Source organism: Porcisia hertigi, chromosome 12 (assembly GCF_017918235.1).
Source record: "Porcisia hertigi strain C119 chromosome 12, whole genome shotgun sequence".
Classification (NCBI taxonomy): domain Eukaryota; phylum Euglenozoa; class Kinetoplastea; order Trypanosomatida; family Trypanosomatidae; genus Porcisia; species Porcisia hertigi.
The window spans coordinates 350224-370629 of record NC_090571.1 but is presented as its reverse complement, the minus strand read 5'-3'; the positions used below and the strand labels follow the sequence as shown (position 1 = coordinate 370629).

The 20406-nt window shown below is 54.8% G+C and overlaps 8 protein-coding genes across 8 annotated transcripts; all 8 read right to left on the bottom strand.

Annotated features, from left to right (window-relative positions):
• Positions 1-930: 930 nt before the first annotated feature.
• JKF63_07521 (uncharacterized protein) lies at positions 931-2250 on the bottom strand (the record flags this gene model as incomplete). Its single annotated transcript, XM_067903458.1, has 1 exon — positions 931-2250. One exon carries the CDS (start codon positions 2248-2250, stop codon positions 931-933), a length of 1320 nt encoding a protein of 439 aa, XP_067758883.1.
• Positions 2251-3282: 1032 nt separating this feature from the next.
• JKF63_07520 (uncharacterized protein) lies at positions 3283-5319 on the bottom strand (the record flags this gene model as incomplete). Its single annotated transcript, XM_067903457.1, has 1 exon — positions 3283-5319. One exon carries the CDS (start codon positions 5317-5319, stop codon positions 3283-3285), a length of 2037 nt encoding a protein of 678 aa, XP_067758882.1.
• Positions 5320-6612: 1293 nt separating this feature from the next.
• JKF63_07519 (uncharacterized protein) lies at positions 6613-6939 on the bottom strand (the record flags this gene model as incomplete). The annotated part of the gene is made up of 1 exon (XM_067903456.1): positions 6613-6939. One exon carries the CDS (start codon positions 6937-6939, stop codon positions 6613-6615), a length of 327 nt encoding a protein of 108 aa, XP_067758881.1.
• Positions 6940-8822: 1883 nt separating this feature from the next.
• On the bottom strand, positions 8823-9149 carry JKF63_07518 (uncharacterized protein; the record flags this gene model as incomplete). The annotated part of the gene is made up of 1 exon (XM_067903455.1): positions 8823-9149. The coding sequence occupies one exon, from the start codon at positions 9147-9149 to the stop codon at positions 8823-8825; it is 327 nt and encodes a 108-aa protein (XP_067758880.1).
• A 1229-nt stretch (positions 9150-10378) lies between these two features.
• JKF63_07517 (uncharacterized protein) lies at positions 10379-12928 on the bottom strand (the record flags this gene model as incomplete). The annotated part of the gene is made up of 1 exon (XM_067903454.1): positions 10379-12928. The coding sequence occupies one exon, from the start codon at positions 12926-12928 to the stop codon at positions 10379-10381; it is 2550 nt and encodes an 849-aa protein (XP_067758879.1).
• Positions 12929-13770: 842 nt separating this feature from the next.
• Positions 13771-14271, bottom strand: JKF63_07516 (uncharacterized protein; the record flags this gene model as incomplete). Its single annotated transcript, XM_067903453.1, has 1 exon — positions 13771-14271. One exon carries the CDS (start codon positions 14269-14271, stop codon positions 13771-13773), a length of 501 nt encoding a protein of 166 aa, XP_067758878.1.
• A 1483-nt stretch (positions 14272-15754) lies between these two features.
• JKF63_07515 (uncharacterized protein) lies at positions 15755-16999 on the bottom strand (the record flags this gene model as incomplete). Its single annotated transcript, XM_067903452.1, has 1 exon — positions 15755-16999. One exon carries the CDS (start codon positions 16997-16999, stop codon positions 15755-15757), a length of 1245 nt encoding a protein of 414 aa, XP_067758877.1.
• Positions 17000-19380: 2381 nt separating this feature from the next.
• JKF63_07514 (uncharacterized protein) lies at positions 19381-20406 on the bottom strand (the record flags this gene model as incomplete). The annotated part of the gene is made up of 1 exon (XM_067903451.1): positions 19381-20406. One exon carries the CDS (start codon positions 20404-20406, stop codon positions 19381-19383), a length of 1026 nt encoding a protein of 341 aa, XP_067758876.1.

Genomic DNA, 20406 nt, shown 5'->3' with positions numbered 1-20406 from the left:
ACGGTGTACAGGTAAAAGGGGGAAGGTGAAAAAAGATTGGAAAGCATTAGCATCGTCACCAATCGCGCAGCAGCAAGGAGTAGATCGCAGGGAAGGGTGACAACGACGACTAGAGAGGACGGGGTCCAGAGTGCACTGGCCATAATCAACTATCGCTCCATGCTTCCTGACCCAGATTGTTTCGCATCTGCCCTCCCCACTCATCAGTAGCAGCGCAAGTAGCAGTGATCATGCAGGCGCTCTCTCGGAGGCGGGCGGGCATCCCTGCGCCTTTTTGTTTCATGTGATGCCAAAACACTCTCGACTGTTGGCAGAGCACAGAGAGTAAAATAATCGTGGGAAAAAAAAACAGGTCGATCAGCAAAGAGAATATTGCATAGACACACACACACACACATACACACACACACATATATACTGGTGCGACCTAGAAGAGCTCCCTTTTTCGCTCATTTAGCCGTACTAATATATATGAGCAGCTTTGGCCCCCTCCCCCCTTCTCTCACGTGCTACCTACCCGGGGGAACGGGGGGGAGAGAGAGAGGAGAGACGCGCGCTGTCATGGAGCAAGGCAAAAGAGGAGACCAGTGAGCAACGATAATGGAAAGCCACGCGACACAATGAGACAGGGGACACAAGCAAGTATCCTTGAGCAAGAAAATGCCGGCGGGGGTGGGGGAGGGGGGGGGGGGTGCAGGAAACAAGCCACGTGCACCACATATGCACACCTCATGTACACTGGCAAACAAAGAAAACACATGCTCACGTGCCTCAGCGCTTTTCCAAAAGCGAGAGAAGCTCATGTGTGCGAGTCTCATCCCCTCCCACCCCCACCCCTCCTCTCTCTCTCTGGGAAAGGGGGGGAAGGGGGGGGGGAGGAAGGGAAGGGAAGGGAAGGGAACTCCTCTGCGTCCTTAATCAATCCGGGGATCACTTCGTTGTTGCCGAGTTCGGGCTGCTGCCAGATGGCCGCGGCGGAGTCGGTGCTTTCTTCATAGGTGGGCATCCCGTCGGTAGAGGCACCTTCGGTCCACTTGGTTTGCCGCTCGTGTCGCCAAAGAGCTCGCGATGGCGCTCCATGGCCTCGTTGAAAGACTGTTCATGCATTGCCTTCTGTGCCGCTTGAGCTGCGCGGGCGGCAGCCGAGTCTGTCTGCTCGTACTTCGTGTACGACGCCTCCTTTGGCGTCTCCTCGTAGTGTGCAGCGGGATGCACTGGCGGGCGGCCCTCGTTGTCTTCGAACCGCAGTCCATCGTTGAACGTTACCTGGAATGGAAGTGATGCGCCGGTGTCCCGGTTCGATGACCACAAATGGCGCCATTCCGCGCGCGGCCCATCGCGCGGCTCCACGTACTCGCCGGCCTGCACAAGGTCATACTCGGGATCCTCGCTTGGGTCCGTCTCCTTGCCCTGTTGAATTTGTTCACGGAATCGCGCCTTGGCGCGCTCTACCGCCCCCTCAAAGTCTCTCGGACGAATCTTTCCCGGGTACGACCACGGCTCCTGCACCACCTCCGTCCTCTTCACCATCTCCCACTCCTTGTCCTCCTCCTCCATGATGCGACGAAGCACCTCCTCCTCCTCCTCGTTGCAACGCAAGAGGTGGCCTTGTTTGAAGCCGTACCCTTCAGCACGTCCGTGCTGGTCTGGCCCACCCAAGTAGAGATGAGAAAAAGGATATCGCGGGTACGCCTCCCACTTACCTGTAGGACCCATCATGTCGTAGTTATACTTGTACCGGAAGGTGCGGTTCCCGTGCTCGTCCACAGACTCGTCCCACTTGAGCAGCATCTGTGGCGGTCTCGGAAACATCTCCAACGGGTCGTCCGGGTTCTTGGGCTGCCAATCCTTGATGCGGAACAGCTCATCAGCGTCCATGTACCAGTGCCCGACAATGTCGCTCTGCACATTCGCCACATGCCAGCGGAAGGGTGACGTGTTCTTGGTGTTGTACAGCAGTGGATCACAGTAGCTACCGGGAACCATGCCGTATGCCGACAAAGGTGCGAAGCACACCTGCTCCAGACGCTGCTGATGAAGGTAGCCCTCCTGAATCGGAGAGATCCACTCCTCGTCCCACGTGTACAGGACCCACGCGCGGTGACGGATCTGGCGCCACAGCCTCAGCAGCCGACCCGGCTTGACATTCTTGAAGGTGGTCGGTGGTGCATTCGGATCATCTTCCTCCGCAGCCCAGACACGCAGTAGCGGCGTGGCGCGGAAGAGCTTGCTAGAGGTGCAGCGCAACATTACGAAGCAGGGGACTGCACAAAAAAAAAAGGGGGTGGGGGAAGTGAAAAAAAAAAACTAGAAAGGACGAGACTTGGAGAGAAAGAATCTCACATGCACACAAAACGAAAAACTATATAATTTTTTTTTGAAAAATAAAGATCTACTATGAGGAATAGCGGCCCAGATGATGCACCAATCACGGGTGGCGCGCGTAATCCTGTTTTGCTGTTGTTTTCGTTGATCTTTCGTGGGTGTGGGTGGGGTGTGGGTGTGGGTGTGGGTGGGGGGGAGGGGGGGGTATGCTTCCTCTTTAACTGCCCCCCTTCACTACTCTATCGCTACTACCACTTTTTTGCTACTACTGCAAACAAGTATTTCTGTGTGGTTGTAATGGGGGGCTCAATATCCTCAACTGCACGCGCCCAGAGTCCGTCTCAGTTATGTGCTCTCCTATCCAGGCGATAAGTGGGAAAATAAAGAAGAGTAAGAAAAAAAAAAGGGCGGAGGGTAACGTAGTACGATGGGTGTTCCGAGGTAGGACAAACATCTCCAATTATGTATATACAGATGTAGGTAGATGTACAAATGTATGCGCGATCCCTAGTCAGGTCACAAGTTCGAAAGGACACCTCCCCGCCTCGCCCCTCCCCTCCCCGCCTCTGTCGGGCAATGAATTATCCCCTGGGTGAGGGGAGGGGCGAGGCGGGGAGGCGGGGAACACGCGGAGAGAGAAAAATACGGCAGCACCACACACACACACACACACACACAAACATGGTTGCATTCACAGATGTGCGCACAAGTCCAGGACGTCTTCAGGGAATATCGGTCCGACAAATGACTAGACGCACCCCTCATTCCCCCACCTAACATGATGGCCCTCTCCAAGAGCACACAAAAATGGGGGAGGGAGAGCGAGTCCCCCTTTTTTTTTGCCTCTCTCTCTCTCATGGTGCACGGCACCACCACCACCACCACCACCACCACTCTCAAGAGCGATGCAGTGTTTGGTCACATGGCCGCAAAGCCCGGCGTGGGCCGGCGCCAAATCTATGATGCGTCACTCTCCGTCTTCAGCTTTTTTTTGGCGAACATATCGAACAAAGTGGGCGTACCCTTCGGCGGCCCCGCCTTCTCCAGCCGCCTTACGCTGGCGCTCTTCGGGCCAACAGCGCTTGGAACCACGTCTGACCCTCTCCTCGTGGTCAGGTCTCCACTCCTGCGGGGCTGCTGGGTGTCGTGGAGAGACGCGGCAGATGTCAGTGAAGAAACCGGCTGCGCCGCGAGATCTGAGATACCGCAAGCCACAGCAAGAGCAGCGTGCAGCCGATCTGGCACATACTCGGCCACCACGCCAAATGCAAAGGACATGGGGACCTCCGTGCAAGCCTCAGCTGCTGCAGTGGGCGCCGCCGTCGACGCTGCCACTGAAGTACTATCCGGCAACTGCAGCAATGCTCGCAACACTGCAGAAGCGCGCACGTGCTCGATTTTTCTCTTCAGCCAATCCAACGCCACCGACTCAGATGGCTTGTAGTACAGACTGGGAGGAGCCTCGACTGGAGTGCTGGAGGGGGACGTATCCGCAGAGAAGGTGCCACTGCCTACCGCACGAACCTCGCAGAGTCGTCGCAGCACGCCGTCTGACTGAAGCGCACCCATGCAGTGGTGCAGAAGGAAAGGGTGTTCTGCCGTTGCGCGTGCCCATCCATTCCATCCTCTGCGTCTACCACCACTCAACTTCCCGTGAGACAGGGCAGATAAAGTTGTAGTTGAGTCCCATGGCACTGGGCCAACAGCCCGATCACCTGGGCAGCCGCCATTCACAGACGCACCATCTCCACTGGCACTGAGAAAATGTGCCGCGTTGAACAGCACAGAGGTGGGCCTCGACGACGACGACGACGACCGCGAGTCTTCGCTAGCACCGCCGACATCTCCGAAGACGGACATGTACGCGCTCACTCCTGGCACAGCAGTTCCCATGTCAGGTGCAGAAACACATATGGGTGCCGAGGATGAGAAGTCCCTGTCTCGGTACAAGTCCTCAGCGGACATGAAGGTGCTCGCCAGGCGTTCGTAGCGCTCTGCGTCGCTGAACAGCTCATGAAGTGCAAAGAAGGTCAGGTCTAGTGGAGTCGCCACGAGGAGCCCCCCATCATCCACAGTGCTCGGAACAACCTGCTCCTGAACGAACCAGCTCTGCGCAAACACACTTGGCGGAGCCTGCGACTGCACCTCGTAAAGCAATGAGGAACTCGCAGATGCCGACGAAGGCGGGGTGGCGCTGGGCGTACTCGCCACAGCGGAGATGCCAGGCTCACGTACAACTATGCAAAGGAACGGCTGGCCATGGCGAGGGTGCGGCAGGCGCACGACGCTGGCGTTCAGCATGCACGGCAAAGCCGAAGGTGCCGCCACCTTCACCGCTGGCGAGTTCAGATGCGATACAGGCTGGAGACGCGCATCCATATGTCCGGTCGTGGCAAATGTTGTCGCTGCTGCGGTGCTCTGAGTAGACGTGCGCGTAGACTCGCAAGTGCTACTGCAGCCGTTGCTGACGTAGAGCCCTGAATCTCCGCATACTTTCGTGGTCGTGCTGAGGGAGGCCAAGCACTGGGGAGGGAAAGCGTCACGAGGCAGGATCCACACGCGCCTCCGCTGCACCTTGCCGGAAGAGGACGATGATGCCGCCTGCATCGGTTCCGCTGCGGTCCGATCATGTGGGTCGTGCCGAACAGGTGGATGTGGATGGTTTGGGCTTCTGAAGGAGCACGCATCATCCTTTGAAGAGGCCGTAATGTGCGCATAGAAGCGAGACGAAGAAGCGGAAGCATAACGGGTATGGCCCCCATCATCGTCGCTGCTGTCATCTCTGTCATCCACGGTGTAACCTCCTCTATTGTCACCATCCGTGCCGTCGACGTCCACTCTCTGTGTGACACAATTCGGGTCCGCCTCTCCCTCTGCCAGACAAGCAGGAAACACTTTCGATGGCCCATCACACGTCAGAGACAGAGTTGTTCCTGCAATGCCTTCTTCCGCTCTAGCATGGCCTTTGTCATCGCTGTGTTGCGGCTGTGACATCACACAGAAAAGGCAGTGGAGAGATGAGCCGCTGGAATTATATAGAATTATATATAATTATATTTATATATATATATATGTGTGTGTATGTGTGTATGTGTGTGTGAATAGGGGTTGTAATACAAAACGATAGCACCGCTACGTCAATATGCACACGAGTGATGCGGTTGGAATGGAGAAGCACAAACCTACGGTCCGTGAGGGGGGCCACACACAACAACACACACAGGGGGGTTCAAGAAGCGGGTGGGGTTGAGGGAGGGAGGGAGGGAGGGATGGGGGGAACACAACAGGAAGCATATATAGGGTCAAAAAAAAATGAGGGGAGACGGAGAAAGAGACGCTGCCTTTACAGGCAAGGAGAGGGTCTCTCATGCCAGGGGGGAGAGAGGTGATAGCACAGTCACATCTGCACAGTAGCTCGCGCTTGACACCATTAGCACAGTCACATCTGCACAGTGCCCCTCTGCATGTCAACTACAGTGCCATCAGAAATACGATTACCCTGAGCGCACTGATCGGTGACACAGAACCGAACCCGTTTCTCTGTATTTGTTGCTGTTTTGGAAGACAAAACACAAAATGGGAGGAGGGGGGAGGGAAAGAGCTGCTCACTGTCGTCAGTGATGTGACCCGGTACATGAGCCACCAAATCACACAGAGTGAGCAACAAAGAAGAGGAAGGATAGGAGGAGCGCGGCGACACACACACACACGCACGATAATGCACAAGTATCAAGCGCAACGATAGCCGCGCTGCAGAGTCACGCTCACGCACGCACAAAAAAAAAGCAAAGGGGGGAGGAGGAGGAGGGGTGGAGAGGGGAGACGATGAGAGTTGCGGCCCTGCAATAGGAGGTGCGAAGGACCGCCAGTAGAGGGCTAGAAAAAAAAAGGAGAGGGCGATGAGTAGTTGCAACATATTCTCCTTTCCTATTTTTGGTGGGGGCGGAGGGGGGGGAGACAAGTGCAGATCTCGCTTTGCCCTGCTTTCACCAACAAGAAAAAAAAATGCGGCACACGGCTATCATCACACACACACACACACACACACACACACACCTGCACCTGCACAGCTCTAAATCCTCAGCAATTTCTCGTTCATCGCCCTCCGCCTTGCCCGGACTCGTCTCTCTCCTCATCCCCCCGAAGGGAAATGGAGGAGGGAAAAAAAAGGGTGGGTGAATCATCAAGAGAACCGCCACCAACTCACGTGCGGCTTTTTCTTCTCTACGACGACGACGACCTCTTCTACCTGTGCTGCTGAACATATATGCAACCCCCCCCCCTTGCCTAGACCGTCTCTCTGCCGCACATCACATCCTGCAGCATTGCCATGTTTGCACGGAAGGCCCAAAGGGGGTTCTGAAAGGACGCCGGCTTGCGCTGTTCCATAAAAACGTCGCCGCACCAGCACATCATGTAGCCTGCGATAACGGACGACACGAGCATGCGAAAATCAAGCCGGATCGCTGCAATCACGGCGGCAATGGCGGCGAGGGCTGTGCCCCCAAAGTGCAAACGGCGGGTCCAGGTGTTGAAGTGGGTTTCGTTATAGTAAAGGCGGTACTCGCGAAAAGAAGTGCAGTTCATCTGCAGCTGAGGGGTGAAGGAGACCATGATTGGCTGCACATATAAATATATACATATATATATATATATGTATATGTGTGTGTGTGTGTGTGTGTGCGTGTGTGTGTGTGCGTGTGTGTGCGGGAGGGTGGGTGGAATGGCGTCAGCTAGAGGGATAACTGGCAAGAGCCCTGAGGTGTGCCTGTTTGCAGCCAAGTGAAGAATATGAGAGATCAGAAGAAAGGCGAGTGAAAAAAAAGACAGTGAGGATATGAGGCCAGGCGTCCTGACAGGAGCGTACGTTTTGTGTGTGTGTGTGTGTTGATAGGTGCAGAGAAGTGACAGAAACACAAAACATGTGTAAATATATATATATATCGCCTCCGAACCGTGTGGCAGCCGGGGGGGGGGGGGGCAGCAGCAGCAGTAGTAGCAGTGAGAATGAGAACGGAAGGGGGGGGTATACACAGATATGCAACAGGGCACTACGCAGTCATGCATTTGGAACAGTGAGGGCACAAGAGCGTGTAGGATCATCACAGGAACGGAAGAACGCACAGATAGGGGAAGAGGGGGAAAAATATGAGGAAGAGAAATCGGTGTATGTATGGTCAATTATTTTTTGGTGTGTGTGTGTGTAGGTAATGTACTTGCGTGTCCAGCACATCTTCCAATATTTGGGGGGGGGGGGGTACACGTATTGTCACGGAAGACTGCCCAAGAGTGAATGTCATCTTTCCTGTGGATGGGGGATAGAGTGACACTTCTCAAAGAAAAAGGAGGGGAGGGGAGGGGAGACGCAACCATGCTATCATCTCCCCACCCCACACCGTTCTTGCCGAGTCCTCCACCACCACACACCATTGTCGTGCCTTTTTCTTTGTGAAGTGTGTAGATAATGAACCCGATTCACCGCCTTGCACCCACCCTGAACACTTCTTTGATGTTTGGTTGATCATTTTGTTTTAATGGGGAGGAAAGAGGGGGGGGTGGTGGCTCGCGACCATCAAAAGGGGGGATGCAGGTGTGTGTTGTTGGCCTTGATGTATTCATCGCTCTTGAACATTCTACATGTACGTGTATAATAAGGGGGGAGGGAGGAGAGGGGGGGAAGGAGAGAGTCGGTTGTGCCCCCCCCCCTGTGCACACACAGGCGCATGCATCTTTTTTTTCTTTCCGCTTCCATGTACACACATATATAAATACAGATATGTGCATGAAGGAGAAAAAATGGGGAGAGAGAGGGGAGGAGGGGAGTTGGCAACAATGAACAACAATACGGAGAGGTGTACACGTTTTGTAAGGAAGAACGAAACCTCCGAAAAGGAAGGCCAGTGCGGATGTCCTTTTATACAGCAAAGGGGGTGGGGGGTGAGTGTATGTGTGTGTGTGAGAGAGAGAGGGGGAGAAGGGGGGGGGGGGCAGAGGGGGAACGAGAGAGCGCACAAACATGAAAAAAACAACACTACCTCGAAACCTTCAAAAAAATGACTGCGTGGAGTGGAGTGGAGGGGAGAGGAGGGGAGGGGAGGGGAGGGGAGGAGGGAAAGCAAAGAAACAAAAAGGCGCGGAGGCCACCTTGCAGCATATGGTCAACATAGGGGAGCGAAAAAAACGGGGAAAAAATAGAGTTCGGGCACGTCAGTCATTATGAAGAAGAACGTAAGCACAGCGTTGCTGAGGCAGTATACCGTTACGTCCGCTGACTACTCAGCACTTTAGATCGACTCCACCTGCCCCCTCCCGCTCGCTACTCCGCTATCCACATAACCCGTCGCCTCTTTTTTTTTTGCTTTTCCCCCTTCGCTAGTGGTAAACAATGGGAAACGGTCGTGAAATACACACACACACACACACTCCCTCCCTCCTTTGTTATTACTATCTTCTTGTCACCCCCCCCCTCCCTCCCACGGTAACAAAAAAAAAACATTTTATATGCCCATGTCGCCCTTGAGCATTGATGAGACCATCTTAAAATTCGACGCCACCGACCAGATGGGATATTTGAAAGCGGTCGGCTGCGTATGCTCTACCACGGCATCACCCACCCAGCAAATTGCGACACCGGCAACAACACTCCCAAAGGCGGCGATGATGTTTGCGCGTACCGCCGACACGACCACGCCAAAAACACTGACCACCGTACCAATGAGATGCAAACGACGCGTCCAGATCTTTGAGTGCTTTGCCAGGTAGTAGAGGTGAAACTCTTTGTGGTTGCTGGGGGAAATCTCAAGCTTGGCGCTGAGATTGACCATGGTTACTGTGTAGTACGGAAGTTGTTGTTGTTTTTTGGGGGGAGAGAGGGGGTGGATGGGCCTCCACGATTGCAATTCTTCAGAAACGAGGCAAAATGACGGTGTAATGGATGGAGAGATGGGGCAACACAGCAAAAGTAAACAACAATCGGAAAAATGAATGCAAAATACACTGAAAGCGATGTGCAAACGCTTGGGAGTCAAAGCGCGCGCGGAGGGAGAGAGAGAGGACAAAGAGAGAGGGAGAGAGAGGAGATTGTGTAAATGGCAGTGTGTGCACGCCCCTTGCAAGTCGTCAAGAAAGAAGAAGAGGGGAGCACCACATGAATGAGGATCATGCATATATGTGTATGGGTGTGTGTGTGTCTTATTTCATTCTCATGCCCCCCCCCCCGGGGGGGGGGGGGGCATTGTCGTTCCCTGCCCCGGTTCGCTTCTGGGGGGGGGGGGGGGACTCCGAAACGGCACACGTCCAGTCGCCCTTCCTCAACAGACTGACACATAGACAGAAGGGTACGCGAGAGGTGACGCACACTGTCGATCTATACACATACATATACACATACATATATATATGTATTAGCACTGCTCTCTAACCTCTTTCTTTCCATGCCATTCTTTTTGTTAGTTTTTTTTTCTTTTAGAGGAGCCGCGCAGGTCCCCCCCCCCCGTTGCCACACTCCACATGAATACCAAACAAGAGTGAGACAAACAGTGAGGCAGATAAACGAAAGAGGATGGTAAAAAAAAAACTAACAACAACTCCATTGGTTTACATTGATATCTAATAAACAGAGACAGGAACGAGGGGATTGCATATATGTGTCATTGTAGAGTTTTTCTCTCCTGTGCCATATATATAAATATATAAATATATATGTGTGTGTGTGTGCACATATATATGCTTTTGACCACATTGGTTTCTATCGTACATCAAATCGCGGCAAAAAATGTGTATGTGTGTGTGTGTGTGTGTGTAGGGGGAGCGGGGGGAGGGAGAGGGGGAGGGGGGCGGGGGTGGTCGGAGAGGAAACAAAAGAAACATGAAAAACGAAAGCAGAGTGAAAACATCGTTTCTTTTTTTTTGTGGTTGCTCCAAAAAAAAAAAAAAGAATTGCTTCAGACAACACGAGATGAGCATCACACCTCGTGTGGCCGTGTCACCAACACACATCACGCATACGATATCCGCACAACGTTCATCTCCCACACAGCGCTCTTTCCTCCCTCTACGCCTTTGGTGCCTTTAGAGACTTATTGGCGGACTTCTTATACGCAGACGCAGTCACTGCAGCGGCCTCAAGTGCCATGATCTGCTGCTGGATCTCGGCTGTGCGATTTCGGTACGCCTTCCGCTGTGAAGACCACGCCGCTCGGTCCGCCTTGAGCGCTACGAGCTTTTCCTGCATCTGCAACTCTCGCCCCGGCCCGTTTTCTTGCCAGTCCTTCAGCTCCTCCTGACGCTGCTGAAGCTCTGCCTCCGCCTTCTCGCGCAGACCCACTTCGACGACGAGGCGCTCCGAGACGTACCCCATTTCCTCCTGGTGGGCTTGCTCCGCCTTGGCCAACTCAGCCTCCAGCTTCGTCTTCTGCTCCGCATAGCGCACCGTCTGTTGCTTTGTGTTCTCGATCTGCTCCTCGAGTTCGCGAATGCGCTTCAAGAAGTCGCCATGATCCTGTTTGGTCTGCAAGTCAAAGTTTTCGGTGGTGCGCTTCACCTCGGCGTTGTTTTCACGCAGTCCCTCCAGCTCTAGGTGCGCCTCTAACAGCTTATACTTTTGGTAGTGAAGGCGGACCACCTCCGCCTTGAGGGCGTCCGCCTCTGAATTCTCAGCGCGGTTACGGTTGCGCGCTGTCGACCGCTCCACGCGCAGCAAAATGTGATGCGGCACACTCGTCGCCCCCAGCTCGCACCGCACAACGTACGTGTTGGAATCCAAAAGCGCTGCGAAAGAGGCGCTAGCGTTGTGGGTGAAGTGGTTGTCAGAGATGTGGAGCACGCGCAACGAGTTGTTTGTCTGCAGCGCCACGCCAATCGCAATTAGCCCACGATCCCCCAGCCACGTCTTGGCGACATCCAGTTCTACTAGCGACGCATTCGGCTGATCGATGGCCGCTGCGAGGGCGCAAGCGCCCTCGTCCTCGATCGCATTGCCAGACACGAGGAGTCTCTCCAGGCAGGGATGACGGCACAAGGCACGGCCGAGATGGGTGACGCCTTCGGAAGAGAGTCGGTTGCGTCGAATCGAGAGTACCTTGAGCATCGTGTTCGTCATGAGTGAGCGGCAGAGCGTGTAGAGGGCCATGTCCACCATCGCGCAATCGTCAAGAATGAGAGACGTTATAAACTGGTCGTGGTTCAGCGCAAGCAGAAGAGCGAGCCCGGGCGAAGTGGCGTTGTTGTGTTGAAAAGTGGGCTCGGTATTGAAGGCGTCGTCGGCCCCACTCGAAATGCTGTTCCGAAGAGCACGCGTTCGGTTAACGTACTTTGACAATGATACCGATGGCCTCATGCCTACGGAGGGAGCAGTGCGAGCACGGTCGTCTAGTCCGCCACTACCACGCGACATCTGCCCCACAGCATTGGGGGTGCTGATACCAAAACTCCCGCGGTGCGCCCGCTCCTCTGCGGTACCGTTGTCCCACAGGTCGTTGTTTGCCAGCACCAGGGACTGCAACGTGCAGCCCAAAGCCCCGCCACGCACGGCGGCGGTACGCTGCTGCAGTAACATGCCAGCTATATCTGCTACATAAGAGGAGAGGCCATTGGCGCTAAGGTTGAGCTGCTGGAGGACGCGGCTGGACCCGGCAGCCTCGAAAAGATGCGCTGCTCCCCCATCCGTGAGGCCCACCGATCGCAGTGTCAAGTCCGTGAGCGTCACCGATGTGCGCAGGAGCTGAGCGAGGAGCTGCACCGGGGTCCGCGGGGAAGAACGTATCCCGTATGCGACGCTGCCCCTCCCCCCTGCAGCCCCCTCCGCCTCTCGCGCCGACGCATCACCGGCGTGGGCGACGGCAGCATCGCTTACAGTGGATGTGATAGATCTCGACGCGGCGCTAGCGGATGGGGCATCGTCGTACATGGCGAAGGGGTTGCCGCTTAGATCCAGCCGCTTCAGCGTGCGGTTCAGCAGGCAACCCTCGAGCACCAGCATCGCACCGGTGGCATCGATCTGATTGGTATAGGCCTCCTCCTTCTCAGATCCGAGAATAAGCACCGCCAATCGTTTGTGCTGCGCAATGGCGTCGCCAAGGCTTTGCATGGCGTTGATGTAGGTACTGCTGACGCAAGCGCCACTACCACCTGTGCCGCCACCGACTCCCGCTCCAGCCATTCGAGAGGCAGGGGTTCCGGCCGCAGAGCCTCCGCTGTTCGACTTTCCCTTGAAAATCGAGCCCCCGCCCATGATGCTGTTGATGCCGCTGGCTATGACCGAGGAGCAGCCAATGGCGTTCGCTCCGAGGTCGAGATACGTTAGTTGGGGCATATCCTGCAACACGTGAACAATGAGATTACAGCCAACATCACGCAGCATGTTCCCGTGGAGATCGAGCTTCACCAGCGAACACTGGTGTAGTAGCGGGGCAAGGCTGCCAATGAAGTTGGCACCGAGTCGCTGGCGGCGAAGCAAGATTTGTTGATCGCGGAACCCGTTCTCGATCGTTGTCGTGTAAAGTCGCTTCACCTCTGGTGTATTCTTCTCGTGTGTATCACGTAACCACGCGGTGTACATGTCGCCGTACACCTGCTCTGTGGATACACCAAGCGATGCGTACATCTTGGGGATCGAGGAAGGGAGGAGGGGGACGACGCTAGATATATATAGATATATATGTGTGTGTGTGTGTATGTTTGTGTACACCTGTGCATATAAACGCGGGTATGCAATGTTATATATGTATATGTGCAAGATTCGTAGCGCAGAGAAAAGGTGAAAGCAACCCAATACACTGGCCTCCGGCACCACACGTTACTACAGGATTCAGAGAAGAGAGAGAGGGAGAGAGGGGGGGGAGAGGGGGTCAATGTGTGTGCCTGCGTGTGAGAGAGAGAGAGAAGCAAGAGCCACGAAATCACATGCACATGGGCCATAAGGCCTAAAGATTGAAAAACCAAAAAAAAAACTGCGGGGAATTACCGCACGGGAAACTAAAGTGGTGCGCGTGGGAGAGGTAGAGGATCCAACTGATGCCCTCCCAGCCTCATCACACAGCAGTCTGTCTAAGCATCCCCCCTCCCTCCTCCCCCCGCCAGCTGTCAGTGTAGATGATCAACGCTCTCTAGAACGATAAGAAGAGACAGTGTGTATGGGGCAATATATATATATATATATGTGGTGCCTGCGACGACGACGATCCCCGTAACAGGTTTTCTGGCGATACCCCAATGCCCAGTCAATCCTGCTGTTGATGGGCGCGTGAGGTAATGAGGCTATTTGTGGATGCATTAGTGTTGTCAGGGACTGCTAAAGCAAGCTTGCGCGGTCGCACACGTCGCCTCGTGTGAGGCGACGGGAAAGAAAAGGGAAGAGAAAAGCAGGAGGGCAGCGACCATCGTCGGTCGACCGTCACCCAACCAGCCTTTTCTGTATGTCTCTTTGCGAAAATCCCAGTCCCTACATCAACGCTGCCCTGGCTCAAACGCCTGTCGCTCCTCAGCCTCCAAAGCCTGGCGATCCTTCTCGGACAACCCAAGGCGCCGCCGCACATACCGCTCGTTCGAGTTTGGTGTCATGATGATCGTCTGCGATTTGATTGGTCCAAAGTGCACATGTAAGTCTGACCGCTCCGTCGAGGGCAACTGACTCTCCAACCGCGACACCTGATCTCTGTCTGATAGGCTGACATCGATCAAGGGAGGCAGTGCAATCTCCGTATCGCGCAAGTCCAAATAGGAAGGTCTGTCAAGTCGCAAGTGTGGTGGAAGGCGATCGTTGCAAGGGAATGTCCCAGGCTCCAGCAGTTGCTTGTACTCCCCCATCATGACCAAGTAGGTGCATCGGCTGTAGGCGGTGTTGAAGCCAGTGCGGCGTAGCACTAACCAGAACATGATCACGGTGGTCGCACCGCCCCAGAGCACCACCGCCAAGAAGCGGTTGCGATTCTTAATGATGATTTGCATAGTGGAGCTGTGTGGAATTGGGGGGGTGGGGGGGATGGACCGATATGTGTCGATAGGGCAGTGAAGCGTGTGTATGAGATACGTGTAAAGCACACCGAAGCGGTGTCAGGGTTTCTTTCTTTTTCCTTGTAGAAGGAGCAGGGGGGAGAGTAAAATCGTGAGAGGTGCGAAGGAAGGAGCACGGCAACCACACACACACACACACACTCTCCCTCCTCTCCTCTCTTCCCCTCCCTCCCCCCTCCTCCAACCTCTGCTGCCAACGCCAACTCCAACTGCCGCTCTTGTCTGTTCTTTTGAACCGCTTTGTATGTGTCCGCCTCCTTTATCAAAGACAAAGAAAGAAAGATGTAGGGCAGGGAGATGCTGCCGCTGATCCCCAGCCGTTGTCCCCCCGCAGCTGTCGTACGAACACACACACACACACACACACACACACGACTTGAATAGAAGGGAAAGCGCAAGCAAAAGCAGAAAAAAAGGAAGCAAGCGCAACAAAGTAGATGCAATAAGACGACGGCAGTTGAATATAGGAAAGCGAATGTGATGTCTCACGGAATGGGGAACGCAAGAACGCATTATATCTATGTGCACAGAGGTGTGTGTGTGTGTGTGTGTGTGTGTGCACACCCAGAGTATCTGGATGCGAACGGGAGGGGGGGTGGGGAGGGCGGAAGGAGGGAAGGGGAAGCGACACCAGCCCATTGACCGCTGGGGATAAATAAAAAATAAAAACACAAGGGAAACCTTTGCAGAAAGGGGGGGGGTTACGCAAGGATGCTGGGCCGCCAGCAACCGCCTTCCCCCCACCTCCCACCCAACCACCAAACCCCCACAAAAAAAAAAACCTGTATGTACATCTGCGCCCCCCCCCTCCTCCTATTTCGCTTAGCACGAGGGATTGGGACAGCAGTGGATGGCTGTTGTTCACGACGCCCCACACAGAGCGACGCGTGTTGAAAAGCACAAAAACGAAAACAAGCAAAAAAAGAGGGGATATCGACCACCACCACCACCACAACAATCCGGATGGTCCTCCTCATAGCAGACTACGTTTTTTTTTTGTGTGTGGGGGAGGGGGAGGGAGGGTAGTTGAAGGAAATGCAGTCCATGCGCCTACGAAGAGCAAATGACGGTTACAAACACACACACACACATACACACAGTCGTGTCCGCGCGCGCGTGTGTGTGTATGGAGCATGATGAACCGAGACAGACGAGAAAGGGGGGAGCGCACTCGGCATACACATCAATTCTTGGAAAGCCCAAGGCCGGCTCCATGGTCGGCATTGTCGGACACTGTGCCAACTAAAGCAACAGCGAGCGCACCTGAAAGATATCCCACACACAACTTTTGCTGCGTACGCCTTCGACACCGTTGGGGAGGGGGGAGTGGGAGGGGGAGGGGGTTCTCCCCCCCCCACACACACACCCACACCACACACTTTATTTTTCTCCTCCTCCTCCTCTGTGACGTTAGCCTCTAACCAGGTGGTACGGAGGTGTCCCAAAGACTTTGAATGGTGGCCCCCTTGCGAAGCTTCTCTATGGCAAGGCCGATGGAGGGCTCGTAGACGGGGCGTCGATCAGCTCCCTTCTGGCCCTCATCCGCGTAGTAGGCGGCGAAGGCGTCCGCCGGTGCCTCTTGGAGTACATTCTGCCCTTCAATCTGCCGCTCACACACCCCAGAGCCGGAGGCGTCCAGCAGTCCCACGAGGCGAGGAGGCTCACCGTGCCCCCCCTCAACCCCGAGGGTGCCTGGTGCTATCGCTGTGGCGGTGTCGTCGAGGAGCGTCACCCGCATGCCGAGTAGCGGCCGCGCTGTCCAGGTACGCCACATTGTACTGATCTCAGCGTACAACTCATCCAACTTCTCCTCCGGGTCGATGCGGAACCCCAAGACAAAGTTGCCGGCGTACTTTGACGCCTCGACCACCAGTGTCCGACCAAACCTGCTCATTTGCGTACTCAGACCGACAAACTGCAGATACGGAACGGAGACGTTGAAGGACTCCGCCGCCCCGAACCACACGACACGGATGTTTGTCACAATGAAGGTGCCAAGGTGGCCTTCGTCCTTGCTGACGCTGTTCACGCCGACGGTGCGGGAGATCACCTTCTCACCGTCGAGGAGAACGAGTTTTCCTTGCTGCACCACAGCACTTCGCACACGGAGCTCGCGATACACAAGCGTGCCCTGGTACGCGCTCCAGACTGCGTGAATGGTGGCGTACAGGCGCCGGTGGGCCGCCGTGTCGTTGCTTCGCCGTGCGTGAGAGAACTCAGCCTTCCCTCCCCGAAGACTGCCGTCCGAGTCGCTGCCGCGGTGCGCCACAGAGAAGAGAAACTGGAAGCGGCTCGTACCGAGCTTGACACTCAATGTAATGCACTCCGTCGTGCCGCCGGCGAGCTTCGACGTCGCCTCCTGCACTGTCAGCTTCTGCACGCAGTAGTAACCAATACTGAGATTCACAGTTTTTCGTTGCGAGCTCCACCAAATAAGCCGCAGATTTGTCACCAGCAACGTGCCGGAGTGTCCCTTGTTGCTCTTCACGTCCTCGACATTATTGAAGGTGGCATACACGTGCTCCGTGTTTACTCGGAGGTCCAACACCGGCGTCATGGCGCCAAAGTGTACTTCACGGTCCTGCCAGAAGGCGAAGGCTTTCGTTATTCCTTTAGGTGCCCCTGACGAGGACACGGTTCCGCCGCCACGCTCCTTTGGCATTGGCAGGTATATCCAACCTCGGAGTGTTGCGTACAAAATGAAGCCGTGGGAAGGGGAGGGGAGGGAGAGAGGCGGAGAAGGGGAGTTTGAAAAAGACTCGCCAGTCACAGTCGGGGCGCTTCGTCGGCTATTCGATAATATTCTGCAGCTCGCGCTAATAACAAAATATGCATGGAAGCTCGCACACCAGTGCCCTTGTCCCCCCTCTCCAGACAGACACACACACACACAGACACGAGCCTCACTCGATATGGGGGGAGGGGGGCTGCGTGTGGGATGATGATGGTGGCAGCAGTGGCGCAATGCCTTTGGACGGCGATCCGATTTTGCCCTTTTTTTAGAATGACTGCGTCAAATTTCTGTGTGTGCGCGTGTGCGTGTGTGCGTGTGTGCGTGTGTGCGTGCGCACTGAGGGGGAGGAAGAAGATTCTGTAGATAGAAAAAGATGGTATGAGAATTATGGGGGGAGAGGAGAGGGGTGAGAGGTGACTATAAAGCGGTGCCACAGTGTTGCCCACGCACAGACGGAAAAACTCAGAGATCCAACGTTGAACATTTTTTTTGTTGCTGCTGGTGTCGCTTCACATTACACACACACACACACAGAGGTTATTCTCCTTCGACACCAAGAACGCCCCCGACACGAGGTGAGAGGAGTGGCGGGCTCAAGTTCTGAGCTGTGTGCGTGTGTGTGTGTGTGTGTGTGGGTCTGTGTGTGTGCATGACAGCTGCCTGAGACAAAGGCACCAGAGATGCACGCGATGACGGATAACGAGAGAGGAAAGGCATGTCTTCGCAGTGCCTCCGCCCCTCCCCCCTGGCCACAGCCGCCAGCCTTTACGCAGACGATAGAACATGCTTGAGAGTGAGAGGGGGCCGCAAAGCACATGAAGAAAAGACGAGCGGGAGATCGCGCACTCCCGCCCGTCCCCCCCTTCTGTCGTGTTCTCCGTGTGCTCCCTACCAACCCTCGTGTTTTGATGGCTGGCTCTTTCCCCTCTCTCACTCCCTCCTGTGTATATATATGTGCATATAGGTACGCCTCCTTCTCTCCCCCGCCACCCTTTTTTTTTTTGCTTGGTGCTTTGCCTATCGTGGGATTTCGTTTGATATTTCCTAAAAATACGTCGCTTCATATCAAATAAAACACAAAAGTGACACACACACACACACACGCGCGTGCAACAACGACAAAACAAAAGAATGAACAACAACGAGACTCGAGAAAGAGGGGGAGAGAGAGAGAGAGGGAGAGACGGCATGAGGGTGAGGGCAGAAAAAGAAAAAAAGGGAGGAAGAGAAGACAAGAAGAAGACATCGCCTGTTTCCTCTGGTAGAGACGACTGCAACAAGAAAATGAGCACGAAATTAGTGGGGAAAGTGGGGCGAGTAGACAAAAAAAAAGACACGACCCCCCCCCAAAAACATGCGCTCGCCATCACTTCAAACATACTGTCTCGTCCCAAACTGAATCACTCTCTCGCACCCGCTACCCCGACTCATCGCACCTGCTTGATTGTTCTACGTGTGCATTCCTTCGCATGTTAAATCTTTGGTTCACCCTTTGCCGTATGACTACATCGATTGAGAACAAAGAAGAGAGGAGAGGAGGGGAGTCATAGGATATACACGCGAAACAAACATATGCACCACAGTCACCGATATCTCGCTGAGAAGACTTTGTCGTGCGCACGCCTTCTCAGACCTTCCCTCCCCTACTTCCTCATTCACTCTCTATGATGATGACTAAACTACTTTAATTCTGGGTTTGGATGATTGCCCCCTAGTGTGTGTGTGTGTGTGTGTGTGTGTGTGTGTGTGTGTGTGTGTGTGTGTGTGTGTGTGTGTGTGTGTGTGTGTGCGTGTGTGTGTGTGTGTGTGTGTGTGTGCTTGTTATTTTTTTCCCCACACACCCATACACACCACCACCACTCTGCAACAGGGAAAGAAAGGAAAGGGAAGGGGGGGGGGCTGAGTGTGCGCGATTTTTTTGCCTTTTTTTTTGATATTGAAGCCCTACACGAGACCTTAAAACCCCCATCCCATTTTTCTCTCACACACGCACACACACGCACACGATTAAACGAGCAAAGGTATACATCCCAGTAAAAGAAAAAGTCTACCCATGGATGTTGGCACGCGAGCCAGGTGTGCACGCTACTACCGCTTCTTGTGCTGTTCTTGAACGCACGCGCTTGCGTCACAGAAAAGAGACGCACATGGACACTTGTCTAGCAACCTCCTCAAAATCACTCACGGCAGCAACAGTGGTGGTGGTGGTGGTGGTGGAATGGACAAAGCGCACGAAGTCGCGCCCCGCCCCCGCCCCCACCCCCTGTCGCCACCACCCGTTTTTCCCCCTTCCCTAGGAGGAGCTCCGATTAGTTCTTGGTGGCTAGTTGGCGCCACTCGCGCATCCGCTTCACCAGCGCCTGGTGCTCTGCATTCTTTGTGATCTCAGCAGCGCGGGCGTAGATCTCAATTATGCGGGCGTCGCCGTTGTACTCGTGCACCTGGTGCGACCAGTCCTCCAGCTGCTGGAGGTCGCTGCAGGCCTTGATGGCCTCTACTGTGATGGCACGGGTTGGGTCGACGTCATCCAACAGCTCCATCACAGTCTCTTTGAGGTCGCTCTCGTAGCCGCTCTGCTTCGCCTCCGCGGTGTACTCCTTGTGGACGCTCTCCACGATTTGGAGCATCTCGTTGCGAGCGGTTGGGTCATTGGCGGCAACAGTTTGGAAATCATCGAAATAGACGATGTGATACTTCTCTGGTAGCCACGCCGTCAGGCGAGCACCGATCTCTGCACGATCAGCCGGGTGCAACTCCGTGTTCAGGTTCCATCGCGTCTTCTCACGAAGCGAGTTGGGCGAGCCGCCAGGAAGAATATCGAGGCGATTGTCTTCAGCCAGCTCGTTCGCTCGGATGCACTTGACGTACTTCATCTCTGCTTGCACGTGCTCCTCATCAAAGATACGGGCAATGAGGGCGTTCTCGATTTTTTCGGCGTCTGGGCCGGTACCCGCTTTTTTGTCTTTGAGCAGCTGCTGCGCTCGGGCGACAGTATTGGCCTGCTTCTCGAGGCGATACTTGATCTCGTTGCCGAATTCCTTGCGGTTGAGGTTCACGTTAAGACGATCCGCGTCGAAGAGAAGACACTCGTAGCTCGAGGCAAAGTCGATGTGCGGCAGCACACTCTTGGCAAAGGTGGTCTCCTCCTCTGTCTTCGCGTGCACCTTCATCCAGCTTGGGGGCTCGCCGTTAAACTTGTAGTTATGCGTGTCAAGCTCCAGAGCGTGCCCGTACCAGCGGTCATGGTCATAGCGGCGCTGCACAGATAGCGACGAGGACGTCACCGCGGCGGCGGCAGCGCCCAGGGAAGAAGAAACGGCCCGACGCGTGAACAT